The sequence below is a fragment of the Halichoerus grypus genome, chromosome 9 (assembly GCF_964656455.1).
Source record: "Halichoerus grypus chromosome 9, mHalGry1.hap1.1, whole genome shotgun sequence".
Classification (NCBI taxonomy): Eukaryota; Metazoa; Chordata; class Mammalia; order Carnivora; family Phocidae; genus Halichoerus; species Halichoerus grypus.
The window spans coordinates 60,299,050-60,317,729 of NC_135720.1; the positions used below are offsets into that span (position 1 = coordinate 60,299,050).

The window sequence follows — 18,680 nt, forward strand, 5'->3', positions numbered from 1 at the left end:
CATATCATTGCCATGGATTGTTACAGGTCTTGAGATTTTACCCTACTTGCAGCCAACAGTTTCATGGTTACTGGCAAAAGACATGAGACTCCAGGGCCAGAGACAAAGCACAGCAACAGCAGTAGCCAGAGTATCATCATTTTCTTGTGCTGCTTCCTTGAACCCATTTCTGCTGGGTGATGTGATAATGAAGAGATGACTCTAGCACACACAGATTACATTACAGGACAGGAACCCTGAGTTTAGGGAACCTGAATCTTCCATAATGGGCTGCAAGTAAACTTGCTTAACCTTTGTCCTAGAGAGAGGCATTGTATTTATTATACTGGATAATAAACAAACCTGTCCTTTTCTCCAAAGGGAAACCTCTCTTTATCTACCATGGATGTTTGTTATGTAGACCTTCCTGAAAAGATAGTCTGGAACAAAGGCCATCAGTGCTCCGGCTTATAAGACATGCAGAAACATGAGAGACCTGTGAAGAATTGTATCCAGGTGATACAATCATTTTTAACATTTTAGTAGTTTTATGGATGAAAAATGGTATGTTTTTACTGTTTTAATTTTGCATTTCTTTGTTTATCGATGGAGTTAAATATCTGTAAATTATTGGTCATTTGCATTCTTTTGTAACTTACATGTTCATCATCTACTTAGTTTTCTGTTGAAGTGTTTCTCTTTTTCTTATTGGTTTGTAATAGCTCTTTACATGTTGTGGCTATTAGTGACTTTCTACACTGTTTGATAGTATTTTTTTTTTTTCATAGTCTATTCTTCTAATGCTTTTTCTGGGAACTTTTGCTTTACAGAAATTTTGTTCTATTATTCTCTTCCTTTATGACCTCTAAGTTTCCACCCCAAGATTATTAAAATACTTGTACAAATTCCCCTAATTGGATATTTTGTATCATAAATTTAAATTTAAAAATGGTTGCTATGATAATATTCCAAATTTATTTTTCTAAATATCTGGACATTTTTCTAAAACATTTTTTTTTTTGATAAGCCATCCTTTCCCTGTTGTTTTTACTACATTTATTATACTGTATTATTTTTTCCCTCAAAATTGAGCAAAATATGTTGGTTTCCTACTGTGACTATCAATTTGGTTGAATTCATCCTATGTGTAATTGTTTGGATTTTTGTCTTACAAAATATAAAATATCCTTTTTGCCTTGTTTAATGATTTTTGCCTTGGAGTCAACACTGTCTGATAATTACTATTGCCATCTCTGTCAGTTTTGTGTCTACCAGATCTTTATTGCTCATATGTTTAATTTTAGTCATTCCACATCATTTTGCTTTACTTGCCTCTTTTAAACATCAAACATCATATAGCTGGACTTTTATTTCTCTCTCTAGTTTTCCCTCCTCCTAATTCAAAAGTTTATTTTTTTGCATTTTTAAACTTTTTTTAGAAAGATAATTATAGAGGGGCGCCTGGGTGGCTTAGTCGGTTAAGCGTTTGACTCTTGATTTCAGGATTTCAGCTCAGGTCCTGATCTCAGGGTCATGACATCAAGCCCTGCATTGGGCTCTGTGCTGAGTGTGCAGCCAGTTTAAGATTCTCTCTCTCCTTCTCCCTCAGCCCATCTCCTCCCTCTGGGAAAAAAAAAAAAAAGATAATTATAGATTCATATGCAATTATAAGAAATAATACAGAGAAATCCTATGTATACTTCACCTAGTTTCCTCCTGTGGTAACATCTTGCGTAACTATAGGACAGTATTACACCCAGGAAATTGACATTGGTACAATTTATAGACCTCATCCAGATTTCATGACTTTTACATGCACTTGTGTGTGTTTGCATTTAATTCTCTGCAATATTATGTATATCTTGTGACCACCACCACAGTCAAAATACAGAACAGTTCCATTACAAAGATCCCTTGTGCAAGACTTTATCTTTTAATAGGATAATTTAATCTATTCATATTTACCTTTTTTTCTCTCTCCCTTACAAGTTCAGAAATTCTAAAATCATCTATAACTGTTCCCTTATACCTCCATTCAATAACGTGAGGCTGTAACTCCTTGCCTTCCCTACATGCTTAGTTTTATTGATTTAATTTTTTTTTTTTTTACGTTACTTGTGTTTTTTTCCCCCAACCATCCTTTTCATCTTCACCAGTACTGTATCTGTAAAGATTTAAATTTGACTGTAAGGTCACTAGTAACTTGAATATTACATCTTTCCCTTTTGAAAATACTTACTTTCTTTGGTTTTTGACTGGAATATTTTCTTGAAGATTTTTTTAAGAAGAGTTACAGGAAGTATATTTGCATGTCCAGAAATATTTTTCATTGTGTTTTTTGTTTTTCTATGTGAATAAGAGTTTGAGTCAGTTTTTTTCTTTAGAATTCCTGAAATATTACATTATCTTCTAGCATTTCCTTGAATTTCTATCAGCTTCAGTTTCTTGCATTCATTTTATATAGGCATTAGGTTTCTTGTATCTGTGTTCTAAGTTACTCATCATTTTTTTCATTTAAATTTTAATTTGGCCACCATGTTTTTGATTTCGAAGACCTTAAAATTTTTTTAAAATAGTTTCTCCTTGTTTTGTGAATCCTATACTCTATTAATTCACACTAAAGATAACAATTATGATTTTAAAACTACTTTCTTATTGTTTACTAACTTTTACTGGAGACCATTTGCTCTAATTGCCCAACTTATTTCCTTGTCTTTAAGATAGGTAATTCTTCTCCTACATATAAATGCAGATCTGTGTTGGCTGATTTGTTCCTGGTTGGGAATCTCTGTGAAGTCATGAAGGTCACTGTTCTCTCTTCCAGAGGGGTAGTTCCCTAAAGCCAGGTGAATGGAAGGGCCTCTGTGATTGGGCTTTGTCCTAGACACAATGAGTGGGCAGGACATGTCAACTAATAGATATCTTTCAGAGTGTGCTGGTCAAGAACAGACTAATAAAGTAGGACCCCCATAAATAAGCCAATATGAGGATGTTAAATCTCCAACTTGACTTTGTTTTGGTCCAAAACAAAGACTGAAATCAAAAAGCATACAGAACAGTCCTATCACCCAAGGAATTCCTTTGTGTGGGCCCGTTGTAGTCATTGGAGTCAACCTGTCTTTTCCTCTAACTTCCTGGCAATCACTGATCTGTTTGCCTTCCCTATAGTTTGCTTTTTTCAGAGTATTCTATAAATGAAGTTCTATAACATGTAGCCTTTTGGGTATAGCTTCTTTCCCTTACAAAATCATTTTAAGATTCATCTGTGCTATTTGCTAAATCAGTGGTTCATTCTGTTTTATTACTAAGTACTGTTTCATTGTATGGATGTGTGGTTGTTTATCCTTTCACCTGTTGAAGGACATCATTCATGTTTCCAGGTTGGAGTGATTATGAATAAATATGTAAACATTTGTGTACAGGTTTTTGTTTGCAAATAGGTTTTCAGTGCACTTGGATAAATAATGTAGGAGTAGGATTGCTAAATGGTTTGGTAAGGGTATGTTGAGCTTTATAATAAACTGCCAAAGTTTTCCAAAGTGGCTATACCATTTTGCATTCCCACTGGAAGTGTTTGCAGCATCCAATTTGGTATCATCTTAAAATTTCATTAATCTGTAATTAACTGTTCCCAGGTTTAAGGTATTAAATATTATCTGTCCCAGAGTTTACCCTTTTGAAATTATACTTGACATTGCTCTTAAGTAAAATGTTCGCTAGGATACACAAAAATATGCCATAAAAGGAAAAAAAAAATGATAAATTGGACTTAATAAAAATTGAAAAGTTTTCTCTTTAAAAGATATTATCAAATAGATGAAAAGCCCGGCACAGACTGGTAGAAAATGTTTGCAAAACATATATCTGATAAAAAGCTTATATCTAGAATGTACAAAGAACTCTTACAACTCAATAATAGGAAAACAAAAAAACCTGATTCTAAAAAAAATGGGTAAAATAGACATTTCACTAAAGAAGATACAAATAGCAAATAAAGACATGAAAAAATGCTCCACATCATTACTAGTCAATTGAGAAATGCAAATTAAAACAAGATATTTACCACCCACCCCCTGGAATGGTTCAAGACTGACCACATTGACTACTGATGAGGATGTGGAACAACTAGAAGTCTCATATATTGCTGGTGGAAATGTAAAATGTTGGCAGCCATTTTAGAAACACTTTGGCACAAGAAACAACCCAAATGTTTATCAACAGGTGAGTGGATATGTCCATATAATGGATATGATTCAGCAATAAAAAGGAGCAAACTAGTGATACACATAACAACAGGGATAAATCTAAAGATAGGCTGTGCAGAATACCCTAGACACAAAAGAATACGTCCATATTATTTCACTTATGTGTAACTCTAGAATAAAGGACAGTCTCATTTATAGTGATAAGAAGCAGGTTAGTTTTTATCTGGTGCAGGAAGTAGATGGGTGATGGGGAGGGAGCAGCAATGAACCTTTTGAGCTGATGGAAATATTCTATATTTAGATTCTGGAGGTGGTGACATTGGTATATGTCTTTGTCAAAACTCATTAAGCTACACACTTAAAATGGAGTACATTTTTTTTTTTTGGAATGTAAATTGCACACCAAAGTTAATTTAACAATATTATACCATTTTAGTTAATTGCTCTTTTAGCATCAATAGTTAGCAGTGACATACCTATGATCTTGTAGTTGGATTTTTGTTAGGAAGGCTAAGTGTAAATTCAATATATTTCTATTAGGTAAAAGCTCTTTATTTTACTGTACAAAAATGTATAGTTAGTGTTTGAACAAAGTAAATTCAATATACTTTATGGTTTTAGTAGCTAGAGAGATTTGTTTTCTCTCTTCAGTCTTTTTGGTTTTCAGGAATTTTCCTCGGCCTTTAGGTTTTTTCTTCCTGAGTGGTTCCCCTGCTTTCTTTTGCTCTATTTGCCTGGATTTTCAAGAAGCTTTGAAGCTAGCTAGGAAGCTCTGTGTTCCCTGTCCATACACTTGGCTCAGTTAAGAACTTTACATGTTTATTCTATATTGGGGCCTTGTTGAATAAAAACTGTAATCAGAATAAAAGTGTTTTAACTGGAGGAGAATTTACTTAGAGGAAGAGAGGCATGTAAAGTAATATTCCATCCCCAGTAGTCTCCTTACTGACATTGGTACATTATTTTATTTTATTTTTTTAAAAGATTTTATTTATTTATTTATTTGGCAGAGAGAGACACAGTGAGAGAGGGAACACAAGCAGGGGGAGAGGGAGAGGGAGAAGCAGGCTTCCCGCTGAGCAGGGAGCCCAAAGCGGCGCTTGATCCCAGGACCCCGGGATCATGACCTGAGCTGAAGGCAGACGCTTAACGGCTGAGCCACCCAGGCGTTCCAGGTTATCACTTTTTCTAAAAACTTCTTTTCTACTCATAGTTTTTCAGTTCTTCTTAATCATTCTATGGTCTTAACACAGATTTGGAGTGTTAAAAAAATTCATTGTATTTGAGAAAATAGTTCCCTTTTACCTCTCCAATCATCTCTTTCATGGATCTTTCTTTAATTTCAATCAGAGTTTCTTTGTAGCCAAGGTCAAGTCTCTTTTATGTGTTCAGGGGCTGCTTTTGTACTAACAGAGGTTACTACTTTTTTACATTCTCTTTGAATGGTAAAATTTCAATATGTATCCTATTCCTTATTGGATGGCTTCAAAGAAGGTCATACATTTGATTCTTACCTATTGTGTTTCGGTTTTTATTATCCATTTTTCCCCTCTTTTGCTCTGTATCAAGATACGGAACTTTTTTTGCTTCATTTTTCGGTCCTTGTGTTCTTATCTTGAAGAATCCCTGGTTTCATTTCTGTGTTTATTTTAATTCTGTCCCACCATCTTCTCTGCCCATCTTCAAAAAAACCCAGAACAAATGCTTATTGAGCATATCTTGGCATGTGCTAAGCCCTAAGGGTGTAGTTATGATTAAATCACATTCTCTGAACTTGAGGAATTCATAGTCTATTGGGGTAGAAGAAAATCTCACCACGTAAGAAATGGCACACAAAAATGTAAGAGCAGAGAAAAAGTGAGTGGTAGACCAAGTCTGTACCTGACCTTAAAGGATGAATAAGAGGCTGCCAAGTGGGGAAGAACAGGGCATTCCAGAGCAGCCCAGCCTCAGTGGAAGACTTGAGGATGCTGAGGTGTGCAAGCACGAGTGTGGCTGGGGGTGAGGCAGATGTTCTACAGCAAAGGTCGGGAGTGTGGAAATGGAAGGGACGGGGGGAGAAGACGTGCCAAGGTAGGTGGAACATTCTTGGGTGTCATTTTATTAAAAGTTGGCCTTCTCTTAATGGTACCTCTATATATTTGAGAATGAAGAGGAAGAAGGCTCGGGAAGGAGAAGTTATCAGACAGGCAGAAGGAGATAGAAGAGCCCGCGGTGGTCTAGAAGCATAGAGGGGGCAGGCCAGGAAAGAGGGCTGGTTGTGAGGGGCAGCTGCTGCACTGAATTCGAATATAATTCCCCTCTTCTTGATTGATATTTTCCTCCATTCACCGATGTCTGGATTTCTAGACTTGTCCAGAAAAGTCCCTTCCTCAAAATAGCATCTCTTGATCAGTTTCAGCAGGATTCAGAAATGATAACATTACCAGGTTTGGCCTTTTTATCTTGATTTCTTACCACATGCACTCTGTTACATTTTGGTGTGATGCCGCAGAGCTGCCTAGACCCTCGTCTTTCCCCATCACTTCATTGGCTTGTGTCTGTGGGCCGTTCTGCGGCAGGACTGCGTTGTGACTTGCCTTCAGTATCTGGCTGTGCCTTGTTGCCTGTCCTTTTTGCTTCTCCTCTCTCTTTTCACTTTAAGTTGAGAATCCTCTTGGGGTTTTAAGCTTGTTTCTAGGTTCTTTCATCCCACTGTGAACTTGGCCTTGGCGTGGTCCTGTTTCGAGTTCATTTTGATGGCCTCCTTTTGTTTATTTTATGGGCAGTCCTTTGCCTTCCTCCTCTTTGCGGTGCCGGAACAGGAGCCATCTTCTCTGCGGTTCCTGCCATCCTGCTTCTCTCCGCCTCATCGACTCCCCATCTCACTTCAAATCTCAGTAGAAAACATATGTTCTCCCTTGTCTATACCTCTTAATTTCTCTTTTCCACTGTTATTGCTTTCTCTGTAATTGTATTATTTAACTTTGTTAAACATTTTATAATATGAAAGATGTAGTTGAAAATAAAGTTGTATTATAATAAAATCATGTTGTGTAAAGCAAGTTGTTTCCCAAGGAGTATGAAAGTCTCAGGATAGAAGTTAAAATGGCTGTTGTTCTGTATTCCTTGATTGTGCTAGTATAAATTTCCATGTGTTGTGGAGAATTTCTCCCCTCATAGCCATTGTTGATAAGTAATTGGATTAAACAACTAATAAAATAACGGTGACCCTATTTCTAATTGTGACTTTTTTTTAAATGGAAAATAATATTTTTATATGCTGTGAGAGCTTTAAAAATTAAAGTAGCATTTTGAATGAACTGGAAGAGAAAATGTCTCTCAAAAGGTATATTTTATAATCACCCTTTTGGACCACTTTAGTATACCAGACTAATATTTATTTATTTGCACCAGGTGGGAAAAGTCATTTTGTCTTTGAATCCCATTCTCCTCATAAAATAGAGTTATTGTATCTTTTGCATTTGGTTCATTGCTCATTGGGATGTTCATTGGTTATCACAAATTGCCTCCATGCCTTGGCAAAAGTCCCGACAGTACATGGACAATTTGGACTTCATCATTGGCCGTTGCTGGCCACATGAGTCCTGAGACTATGGCTCTATTCCCTTTTTCAGCTTCATTTCCCAGGGAAAAGTAAAGGGAGCTATCCTTTCTTCTCCATATGTTCTTCTGCACCCCCCCCAAACACTTTTACAGTGTCATCTTAGTTGATTGGAAAGGAGTTTATAATCAATAAAGGGTGTTAACAATTGGTTGCACACTTCCTTTTTTATTTCTATGCCTTATTTTCAAAAACAGGTTTTAATTTTATTATATTTTTCTGAATAGTATTGCTGGAAAAGAGTAAATATATTTGCTTTTTCAGTGTACTGTATGTACACTGCTTTTCCTTCTTTCATAAACTTGTCATTTTTAGCTTTATCTTACAAAAAATAACGATTATTGTTATTCATAGTTGGGAAAATAAAGCATCCATTTACATTTCTCTTCTCCTGTACAGAAGTTTGAATATATAATACATATATTTACAGTTTATAACTCACTTTTACATATGTTGCTTCAGTGTAAAATTTAACTTTAACGCAGCTTAAAGATGATATTGCTCATATGGCATTCTTGCTGCTTTTGATATTATCCCATAATCTAACCAATCCCCCCCCCCCCAAAACCCTCAGTTTGTTTCTCAGAGTCCATAGTCTCTCATGGTTCATCTCTCCCTCCAATTTCCCCCCCTTCATTTATCCCTTCCTTCTCCTAATGTCCTCCATGCTATTCCTTATGTTCCACAAATAAGTGAAACCATATGATAATTGACTTTCTCTGCTTGACTTATTTCACTTAGCATAATCTCCTCCACTCCCATCCATGTTGATGTAAAAGTTGGGTACTCATCCTTTCTGATGGCTGAGCACTACTGGGTATTTACCCCAAAGAAACAGATGTGTGAAAAGAAGGGCCATATGCATCCCAGCGTTCATAGCAGCAATGTCTGCAATAGCCAAACTGGAAGGAGCCGAGATGCCCTTCAACAGATGAATGGATAAAGAAGATGTGGTCCATATATACAATGGAATATTTTCGCATATTTATAACATGACCTATACTTTAGCACTTGGTGTTATATTTCCTGAGGTGAATCTGATTTGTTGATTCATGGTACATTAGCACTAGGAATGTGTGCTACAGAAGCACCTTGTTATTTTAATACATGTTTTATTACTCTTCCCTAGAAAAATGTCTTGTTCAGATTTTTCTATTATTTCTTGTTCTTGGGGTTCAAGTTCCTCCATTTAGTGAGCCTGCCTACTGACTGACCTTCATTGTGGTTCATTTTCCCTTGGAGTCTGTTTTTACTGTGATGTATCTTTAGTAAGGGTTTAGTCTGTCCTGTGTCGTGTGTCATGGAAGTATCCCTGCAAAGAGGTTTCACATCTGCTCCTAACAGGTTCTAAAGTTTACCAGTTCAGAGCTACTTTATCTTTTTAAATTTTTTTGGCTTGGGGATGGGGTAGAGATTCTAACTCATGAAAGTAGTGTGAATTTAGGCCCTTGCTGTATGCGTAATGTACACCTAATAGGGTTCTGATTTCCCTCGGCGACTTTTCCCCATTACCCAAATTGAAGTCATATCTCCTTAGGCTTCCTAGCCAGTGAGTTTTCGTATTTCTGATTTTAACAGATAGGATGATCTTTCCTTATTTTTGGCTTTATGAAGATCTTTCCACATATGACCTGGCTTGAAATAACCTCTCTGTATGGGTATTAGAAAGTCCCCTTATAACGATTAAGGCCTGTACCTGGTTCCAGGAGTTGTATTAGCTTCAGCTCCTCCTCTCTTGTCTGTTTCCCACAACTGTGGATTTTCCTCGCTTGTTTCAAGCTCAGTTCTTTATTTATTGTTTTACTGGTTATATTTTGTCAAGCCTTTCAGTGTGTTTGAATCTGGCTGGGATTAAGAGGCACAAGAATACTGTTATATAATCTTAAATTATTTTGGACTTTTGTAGTATTTTTTGTTTGTTCATCACTTTTCTGTCAACATGTCAAATATTTTGTGCCTACCATGTACTGAGTACTTTGAGAAATGAAGATCTTTGGCTAGATTCTGCCTTCAAGAAACAGTCTGATTAAAAAATGGGCAGAGGACATGAATAGACATTTTTCTGAAGAAGACATACAGATGGCCAATAGACACATGAAAAGATGCTCAGCATCACTAATCATCAGGGAAATGCAAATCAAAACCACAATGAGATATCACCTGACACCTGTCAGAATGGCTAAAATCAAAAAGACGAGAAATAACAAGTGTTGGTGAGGATGTGGAGAAAAAGAAACCCTTGTGCACCGGTGGTGGGAATCTAATTGGTGCAGCCACTGTGGAAAGCAGTATGGAGGTTCCTCAAAAAATTAAAAATAGAAATACCATATGATCCAATAATTCCACTACTGGGTATTTACCCAGGAAAACAGAAACACTAACACAAAAAGATATGCTCCCCTATGTTCTTTGCAGCATTATTTACAGTAGCCAAGATATGGAAGCAACCTAAATGTATAGATGAATAGATAAAGAAGATGTAAACACACACACACACACACACACACACACACACACACACACACACACAGGAATATTATATGGCCATAAAAAAGGATGAGATCTTGCTATGTGTGGCAACAACATGGATGGACCATAGCCATTATGCTAATTGAAATTAGAGAAAAACAAATACCTTATGATTTCACTATATGTGGAATCTAAAAAACAAAACAAATGAATAAACAAAAAGAATCAAACCTATAAATACAGAGAACACTGATAGTTGCCAGAGGAAAGGGGGGTAGGGAGTAGGCAAAATGGGTGAGGAGTGAGAAATACAGGCCTCTAGTTATAGAATGAATAAGTCGTGGGAATAAAAAGTACAGCACAGGGAATACAGTCAATGATACTGTAATAAATAGTGTTGTATGGTGACAGATGGTCACTACACTTGTGAGCACAGCATAATGTGTAGAGATGTTAAATCACTATGTTGTACACCTGAACCTAATGTAAAACTGAGTGTCAACTATATTTAGAAATTTTTAAAAAAAATAAAACGAGATAAAAAATACTGTGTGGTCCCCATAATATATGTCTACCCACATACTTGGACCCATAGCTATAGGTTTGTGTTGTTTATATAGAAAGGGGTCATTATTACATTTTTATTACATTCTGTATTGAAATTTTAAAATTATATTATTTAGAATTGTCCACAAAATTCAGAAATACGTGACCTGTTCAGTTTGAAAGTTGTACTTAATAGGTAGCTATTTATGTTTGTCTGTTTATCTAAAAGATGATCTATAATCTTTTTGAGATATTTGACTTCCTAAGTTGGAAATAAAAAGATCTTCTAAAACTGTTGTCTTATAGGTAAAAGAATGTGACATTTCAACATTTGAACCTGAAATCAGCATGCAATTTTCAGGCCACATGGATGAATGCCAACTTTTGCATTTCCTGTGTGTATCCTGTGACCATTCTCTCTGGGGTGAGTGATTTCTAAGAGTATCTGGCAGCAAACCAGATGCCAGCCAGCCATGGCCTGCCCTAACAAATACTGCTAAGAGTTATAAATTAAACACTGTCTGGTGATCTGTGATGTGTAAGGCAGTTAATTTAGTTGGTCTGGATTAACTGTCAGCTCCAGAAAACTATATTCCCATAACGTGAAATCTGTACTTAGCATGTTTGGAGGTGAGTAATAATTAACAATAGGGAATCATTTGTTAAAATGTGAAATTATAAAATGCCTTAAAGTTCTTTTGGATTTAAAGCAGTGTTTTAGTGGTTTGCTAGATATTTTAAATAATTTTCATTTTAGAAGTTCAAGGACTTTAGTATTTTTTGAAAGATAGTTATAATTTTGTATAAAATAGGGTTTTTTGGATCATATACTTTCCATTGTCTTATAATATCGGTTTTGCTTCCCATATAGCATAAAATTGTATACATTATCAATATAGGTTTCTTAAAAATTCATTCGATAAATTATACCAGAGATTTACATTTACAGTGAATTTTGCTTTTTCAGTTTCATTCTGGGAAATTACATTGGGGGAAAAGCCTAATTATTACCTTATCCATGCATTTTTCTGTATATTTGAATTATTTTTACTTTACTAAGCCATTCATTTTTTTTAGAACATCCTTCAAAGAGTTCATGCGTCTTACTGAGGACACCTGACCTTTTGAAGCTTCATAATTCACACCTAGATGTCACCAGTCTTTCCCATGTTAACAGTTCTGACCATGTTTTATTATATATGCCTTCGGCGCCGAGCCAGGACAGCTACAAGAGGAGAAATGATGAACAGCCGTAGAACTATAGAATCAAACAGCCGGACTTCCCCTCTCAACGCAGAGGTGGTCCAGTATGCCAAAGAAGTAGTGGATTTCAGTTCCCATTATGGAAGTGAAAATAGTATGTCCTATACCATGTGGAATTTGGCAGGTGTACCAAATGTATTTCCAAGTTCTGGTGACTTCACTCAGACAGCTGTATTTCGAACTTATGGAACATGGTGGGATCAGTGTCCTAGCGCTTCCTTGCCATTCAAGAGGACACCGCCTAATTTTCAAAGCCAAGACTACGTGGAACTTACTTTTGAACAACAGGTGTATCCAACAGCCGTTCATGTTCTGGAAACCTATCATCCTGGAGCAGTCATTAGAATTCTGGCTTGTTCTGCAAATCCCTATTCACCAATTCCACCAGCTGAAGTAAGGTAAGACTCATTTTTTAATGACCAAATTATATGGCTGAAAGGTTATGTTTGTTTTAATATTGGATGTCTTTTCTTATTCTAAGTAATTTGAACAAATTGGATTTTTAAAATTTTCTTTAGTTTTCTGATAGGGAAAGAAAAATCACATATTTAAAGCTGTAATACATTCTTTATACATGTAACACTTACACCGTAATATTCATAGGTCATGAGATTTATGCATCACAAGTTACTATAAACAAAAAGGGTGATTTCAGTTAATTGGGATGTGGGCCAATCTGAGAAGTTAGTAGGAAATATGACCTGTAACATATTTTCAAACAAGCATCATGTTACTGCTTTTACACACAGTGAGTAACTCAAAGTAGATCTATAGTGATACTTTAGGAGGGGTACTTAGGGAATTAGCTTTAATGTTAGGGGAATGTCTTTGTAACAAGCATATTCTTTTAAAAACAAATGTTGCTTTGAGAAATTCGTGCATTCTTTCTAAAAGCCTGTTTACTTACATCAATTTGCATAGCAGTGCCTCTGTCTCTCTCTCTCTCTTTTTTTGTAGTTCAGCCTCCTGTTTTTTAAAAAATATAATTATTGACCTGGTAATGTATTCACATAGTTCAATAATCTAAAAAGTACATAATGCAGTCTTGCATGTACTCTGTTCTCCATGTGCCTAAGACCCACCCATCTTCAAAGAAATCACTTTTATCCACTTATTTATTTCTTTTCAGTTTCTTTATGCAGATATAAACAAATATAAATACATTTTTATTTTCTTTATACACAAAAAATAAGCATACTATTCACATTGCCCTATACCTTGTTTCATTTAGTAGTATATACTGTTATCTTTTCATATAAGTGCAAAGAGAGGTTCCTCATTCTTTTCTGTGGTTGTAAGTAATGCACAGTGTATATGTATTCCAACTTATTGACCAATCACCTTTTGATGGGTACTTAGTTTTTCCATGCTTTTGCTATTATGAACATTAATGCAATGAATAACCTTGTCATAAATCATTTTACATATGTGCAAGTATGTCTGTGGGTTCAGATGCCAAAAGAATTGCCAGGCCAAGGGGTCTATGCATTTGCAGTTTTGATAGATAGTGCCAAATTTCTCTTCAAAGAGGCTCTGCTTATTTATATTCCTGCTAGCATTGTATATGCATACATGTTTTGTCCAAGCCTCATGTGAGCTACAGAGTGTGTTAATAAATTTTAATATTTTTGTCATTTTGGTAGGTGAAAATGTTATCTCATGTAAACCTTAAGTTAAAATACTTTTATTGTCTCTGAGGTTGTATATGCTTTCATGTTTAAGAGCCATTTATGTTTCCTTCTCCTTGAACTATCTAATCATATTATTTTGTCATTTTTCTATTACTTGTTGATATCAGTGATCTTTCTATCACTTTGCTAATTCATTCATTAAATATATGTGTGTCTTCCATGTGCTAAGCATTGATCTGGATACCAGGGATACAGCAGTGAACAATGAACCAAGTAGACAAAAAGCCCTGCCCTTTTGAGCTTATTCTAACCCCAGAGCAGTTTTTGGGCACCTATTAAACTGTCAGTCCCCAGCTGCCACTGGAGGAGGAGTGGGGACAAGGATCACTTAACCACCTGACACACTGCTTCCTTGAGGGCTCTTGTATCCTCAAAACACCTCCCCAGTGTCAGGAAACAAATGCAGAGTACAGCTCAGCTCAAGCTGGAGCCTGCTGGGATGATCTTTGTTTGTTCTTTTCAGAATGACCTTGATAATTCATCGTGAATAATATTATTAATGAATCTATTTTTTATAAAACAGAGAACCAGCATCCTTTAATATACAGATTTGTTTTGTTTAATTTTTTTCTGAGAGAAAAAGTACCTTGGGCAGGATCCTTTCTTTATGTGAGAATTGTTTTTATTGGATTCTGTCATTCTTTGTCTCTTTGCTACAAAGTTATGTACTTTTTCCCTAAAAAGCTAGATAAATTTGGGAATGAGATCTATGAAACATGTAATATCTTTAATCTAAACCATAATGTGTGCATAACTGATTTTGAATATAAATCATGCTCTTGGGTTCCTAGCTGAGAGTTGTAGTATATGGTTGTGATTAAAGTGGCAACTTTATTTACAAATGTATCTCTAATTTGCTTAACTGACTTTTAGCTTTATTCCACAGAAAATACCATTAAATTTTAAGAGAAAAAGGATCCAACCAATATATATTATTGCAGGATAAAAAAGGACCTTTTAAATTTTACTGATTATGAAATCAGTAGATGTTTCATTGTTTAAAAAACTTGTTATATCAAGAAAGAAAATACACAGGAAAAAAAAAACCCTCACAACTCTCCCCAGATTCGGTAACTGTTAACATTTTGGTGAATTTCTTTAAACAATCGGAAACATTGAACACCCTCTCTGCCAGTTCACTGCTGGGAACAAAACAAAGAACCAGATGAACATGGCTCTTGTTCTTTGAGTGTTTTATAGGCCAGCCTGGAAGAAGAACGTGAGATCACAGGGAACGTGTAGTGGTGGAGGGCAAACCTAGTCTTTGGGGCTCAGAGAGGTCTTCCCTGAGGAAGTGACTTCACTGAGACCCAAAAGTTGAGTGAAGCTTTAGTTTGGATGGGAAAGGTGGAGAGAGAACAGCACGTTGCAAAGGTGAAGTCATGAGGTGAGGTCTTGGTGTTTAAAGAAGTGAAAAAGTGTGGAGAACAAGCTAGCGAAGGGCCACAGGCATGGAAGTGCCATTCTCAAGATCTAGACTAGTGGTTTCCAGACTTTGGGAATCACAGGCTCTTGGATCCAGTGTCCCAGAAGCAGACCTTGAGAAGACTGTTGTTACGCAGATGATTCGCAATGGAAGGGCTCCTGGAGGAAGCACTAAGAGAGTGGAGAGAGCACTGTGGGGAAGGGAAGAAGTCAGGCAAGGATGCACTTTCCTAAGAAGTTGCAGTCAGCCTGGAGGAAAAGTTGTCAGGGAGCCGGGCTCTTAAGCTCCTGCACCCGTCTGTCTTGGACTGTGGGTGAGGGGAGTGGGAAGGGGAATGGAAATCTTCCAGGCACATGCTACCCTCTGGATGAAGAGGCTCTAGGAGCCCAAGTAGTTCTCTGAAGAAGGCTGCAGGGGGAAGCCCTTAGCAGCAAAGCTGGGAGGTGTGGAGAGTGGGCCCACAGAACTGCCCAGGAGGTCTAAGTGGAGCACAGGTAGGGAACATTGGCTGTCATAAACTAGGAAACATAATAATAATGATAATAAACATTAGAGAACTGATACAGGTTGTCACATTATTTACTTTGCTAAATGAGTACACCTAAAAAGACAAACCCATGAAATACTAACATCATTTATCATCACCATCACTTTATACAAGAAACCTCAGTTTATACTGGGAAATTGGCATGATCAGAATCTTAAAGAATGGCTAGCGATTTTACATGTGTATGTGTGCATATTTTTATATATACCAATACATTCCTTATTTTTCACATTTAGTCATGGAAATCTCCGTCACACACTGTTGTTTGGGAACCCCTGGACTGTACTGCCTATTATTTTAATTGAGCACGTGGTTTTATGCCCACCTTAAGAGTTAGCAAGCAAGAGAGTGTGTTGGAGTGGCTCAGGAATTTGTTTGCAGGAAATGGACTTGCAGTCCCAGAACATTCAAAATTTAAAAGCAATCTTTCCCCTTTTTTTCTGGTTGCATTTTTTTTGTTCAGTAAGTGAAGTAGACAAGTTACAGGTAGTTCTATAAGATCTCAAAGTCTTCTTACTTCTTGCTTAGTGCCCGATTCAGAGAAAATAAAACAGGTAGTATCCAGTGTCCCAGTCCTGAGGATAAGATGTTAATGGAGGCTTGTGTAAGAGTCAGAAGATAGGCTAGCACAGGGTTACACATTGGAAAAAAGAGACAGGAAAAGAGGAGAAAGAAAATGACAAATTGAGGTCATATTAAAGAAACCTATTGGAATAAAGTTATTTGGGGATCAAATTTAGTGGATTTTTCTGAGCATTAAAAACACTTAATTAGGGGCGCCTGGGTGGCTTAGTCGTTAAGCATCTGCCTTTGGCTCAGCTCATGATCCCAGGGTCCTGGGATTGAGCCCCGCATTGGGCTCCCTGCTCAGGTGGAAGCCTGCTTCTCCCTCTCCCCACTCCCCCTGCTTGTGTTCCCTCTGTTCCCTCTCTCTCTCTCACTCTCTGTCAAATAAATAAATAAATGGTCTTTAAAAAAATAAAGTGAAAACACTTATATAATACTGAAGTTAAGAAAGGGAGAAAGACAGTGGCTGTCACAGAGAGAATTTGCTGCCAAAGGAAGTTGCTTAAGCAACAGTTTCACAAATTGGTCGTTGTCTGGTCCTGACTTTGTAGGCCAAGAAGCATGATTTTGTTAAAGCACATGCTAGTCAGTTCCAATTAGAGATGGGCTGGGAGGCAGGGAGTGAGTAGGTGTACTATCTAAATAGTTTTCTTTTATTCTTGTTGGTGTTCCTCTTCTATCCCTTTACTTTTAGCTGATGGAATGGAACAGTGTTGGCAAGAGAACTTTCTTTGTGCTGGCTACTAGATATGCTTACTAACCAGGAGAAATTTTGGTTATAGGGAAGCTTTTTGCATCCATGTGCCAGGGTCCAACCTAAATATGCTGGAAAACTTGTTTCTCTGGTTTCCCTTGGTGAACATCTCTCTTTCTCTGTTTCCCAGTTGCTTCTGGGGTGCCCTAGAGAGACTTTCTCAATGGAGAAGCAACAGATCAACATCACAGAGAGGGATTTGTTTCTAAGAACTGGACACATAGTAGGCATTCAGTACAATCAACAGAAAGGGAAATAAGTGGGCTGATGAAGAGAATGCTGTTGGTTACCATTCCAGAATTAAGTGCTCTAAGCACAGCCAGAACGGAATTCCAAGCTGATTTTTCATATGTGATACTGTAGATTTAAATACTTACCTAGGACGTTGGAGTTGGTCAGATTTGTCCCATACATATATACAGTGTGTGAGCACATATAGTAAACAGATAAATGTACAGACCACAGAGGACATGACTTAAAGCAGTTTACTCTCCTTAACACTGCCCTGGGTCAAGAGGATTAAAAGAGTTGGAGCTGTCTCACAGAAAGGAGTGTGTGTGTGTATGTGTGTGCGCATGTACATTTGTTTGTATTTGCTTGCTTGTTTTCACTGACTAGGTTTTAAGATTCTGGGTTTAGTTTTCCAGAATAAAATAATATTGGCATGTTCTCTTGTTGGATAAAATAGATACCTTTCTCTTTCTAACTTGGAAATAATATATTCTAGTTCTATTAGGAAATTTTAAATAAAAATTCACTTTAATGCAGATCCCTCAGGATCAATTTGTATTGGTCTTATAGTTAATGTTAGTTTAATTCAGATGGCCACAGACCTATAAAATAATTTTTCTCTTTTTATAATTTTTGTTACTTTTTAGGTTATCAAGAAAAAGTAAAATATGACTAATTTAGATACATGAAAGTTTTTTATATTTAGACATTTTAAAATATTTCTAAAAACTGATGATATTGATGTTTTTCTTTAAGTATGCCATCATATTTACAACTTAAGATATATGTGTAAGTAAATATATAATATTCATGCTACATAGAAGAAGCAAAAATGTTGCTAAAATAGTGTTACTCCTGATATGTTTAAATATACAAGAAAGGTTAAGGAAGTCAATTTAAAGCATCGTCTAACTTTGTCCATTCTGCAAGGTAAGTAGGGAGGACTTTAGTGGATTAATACCTTATTAAAATAGAATATTTCTGCTCTAGTCAGAGCTTTTCTTTAAGCTTATGTTTGTAAATTTATAATGTAATTTGCATTATAATGCAGTTCAAACTGTACATGAAGAACATGTGTTAGTTGTGTATTTATTTATTGCAAAGGACCTGGCAGAGGTGACTTCTACATCACATTTTCAGTGTTTCTGTTAAGTCTCATAAAAACTCCTCACTGAAGCTAAATCACAGAATAGATAGGGTTAGACCATATGTGTTGTGACCCAGTACACGCAGTTATTTCACAGGGTCCTGTGCAGTCCCTGTTTCCTAGACACGAGACGTTCCTCTAACATCGTCTGATGTCATTTTACTGTGGCGACAAACAGTAAGAGTTTACTATTTATAAACAGTAAAAGCATTTGCCTCATGATTCTTGGAAATATACTGTCCAAAATTAGG

At 36.4% G+C, this 18,680-nt stretch overlaps 1 protein-coding gene across 4 annotated transcripts in view; it reads left to right on the forward strand.

Moving 5' to 3' along the window:
* Window positions 1-18,680, forward strand: part of FBXL4 (F-box and leucine rich repeat protein 4) — a 123,054-nt gene that overhangs the window by 48,373 nt on the left and 56,001 nt on the right. For 2 of the 4 annotated variants that reach the window (XM_078054963.1, XM_036113357.2), the window contains exons 2-3: window positions 11,110-11,227; window positions 11,881-12,464. In XM_078054963.1, coding sequence (XP_077911089.1) covers window positions 11,953-12,464 — 512 coding nt within the window. In that variant the 5' untranslated portion in view covers window positions 11,110-11,227; window positions 11,881-11,952. Of the gene's footprint in view, window positions 1-360; window positions 544-11,109; window positions 11,228-11,880; window positions 12,465-18,680 lie in introns of all 4 variants that reach the window. The other 2 variants (XM_078054962.1, XM_078054961.1) reach the window with 2 other exon arrangements.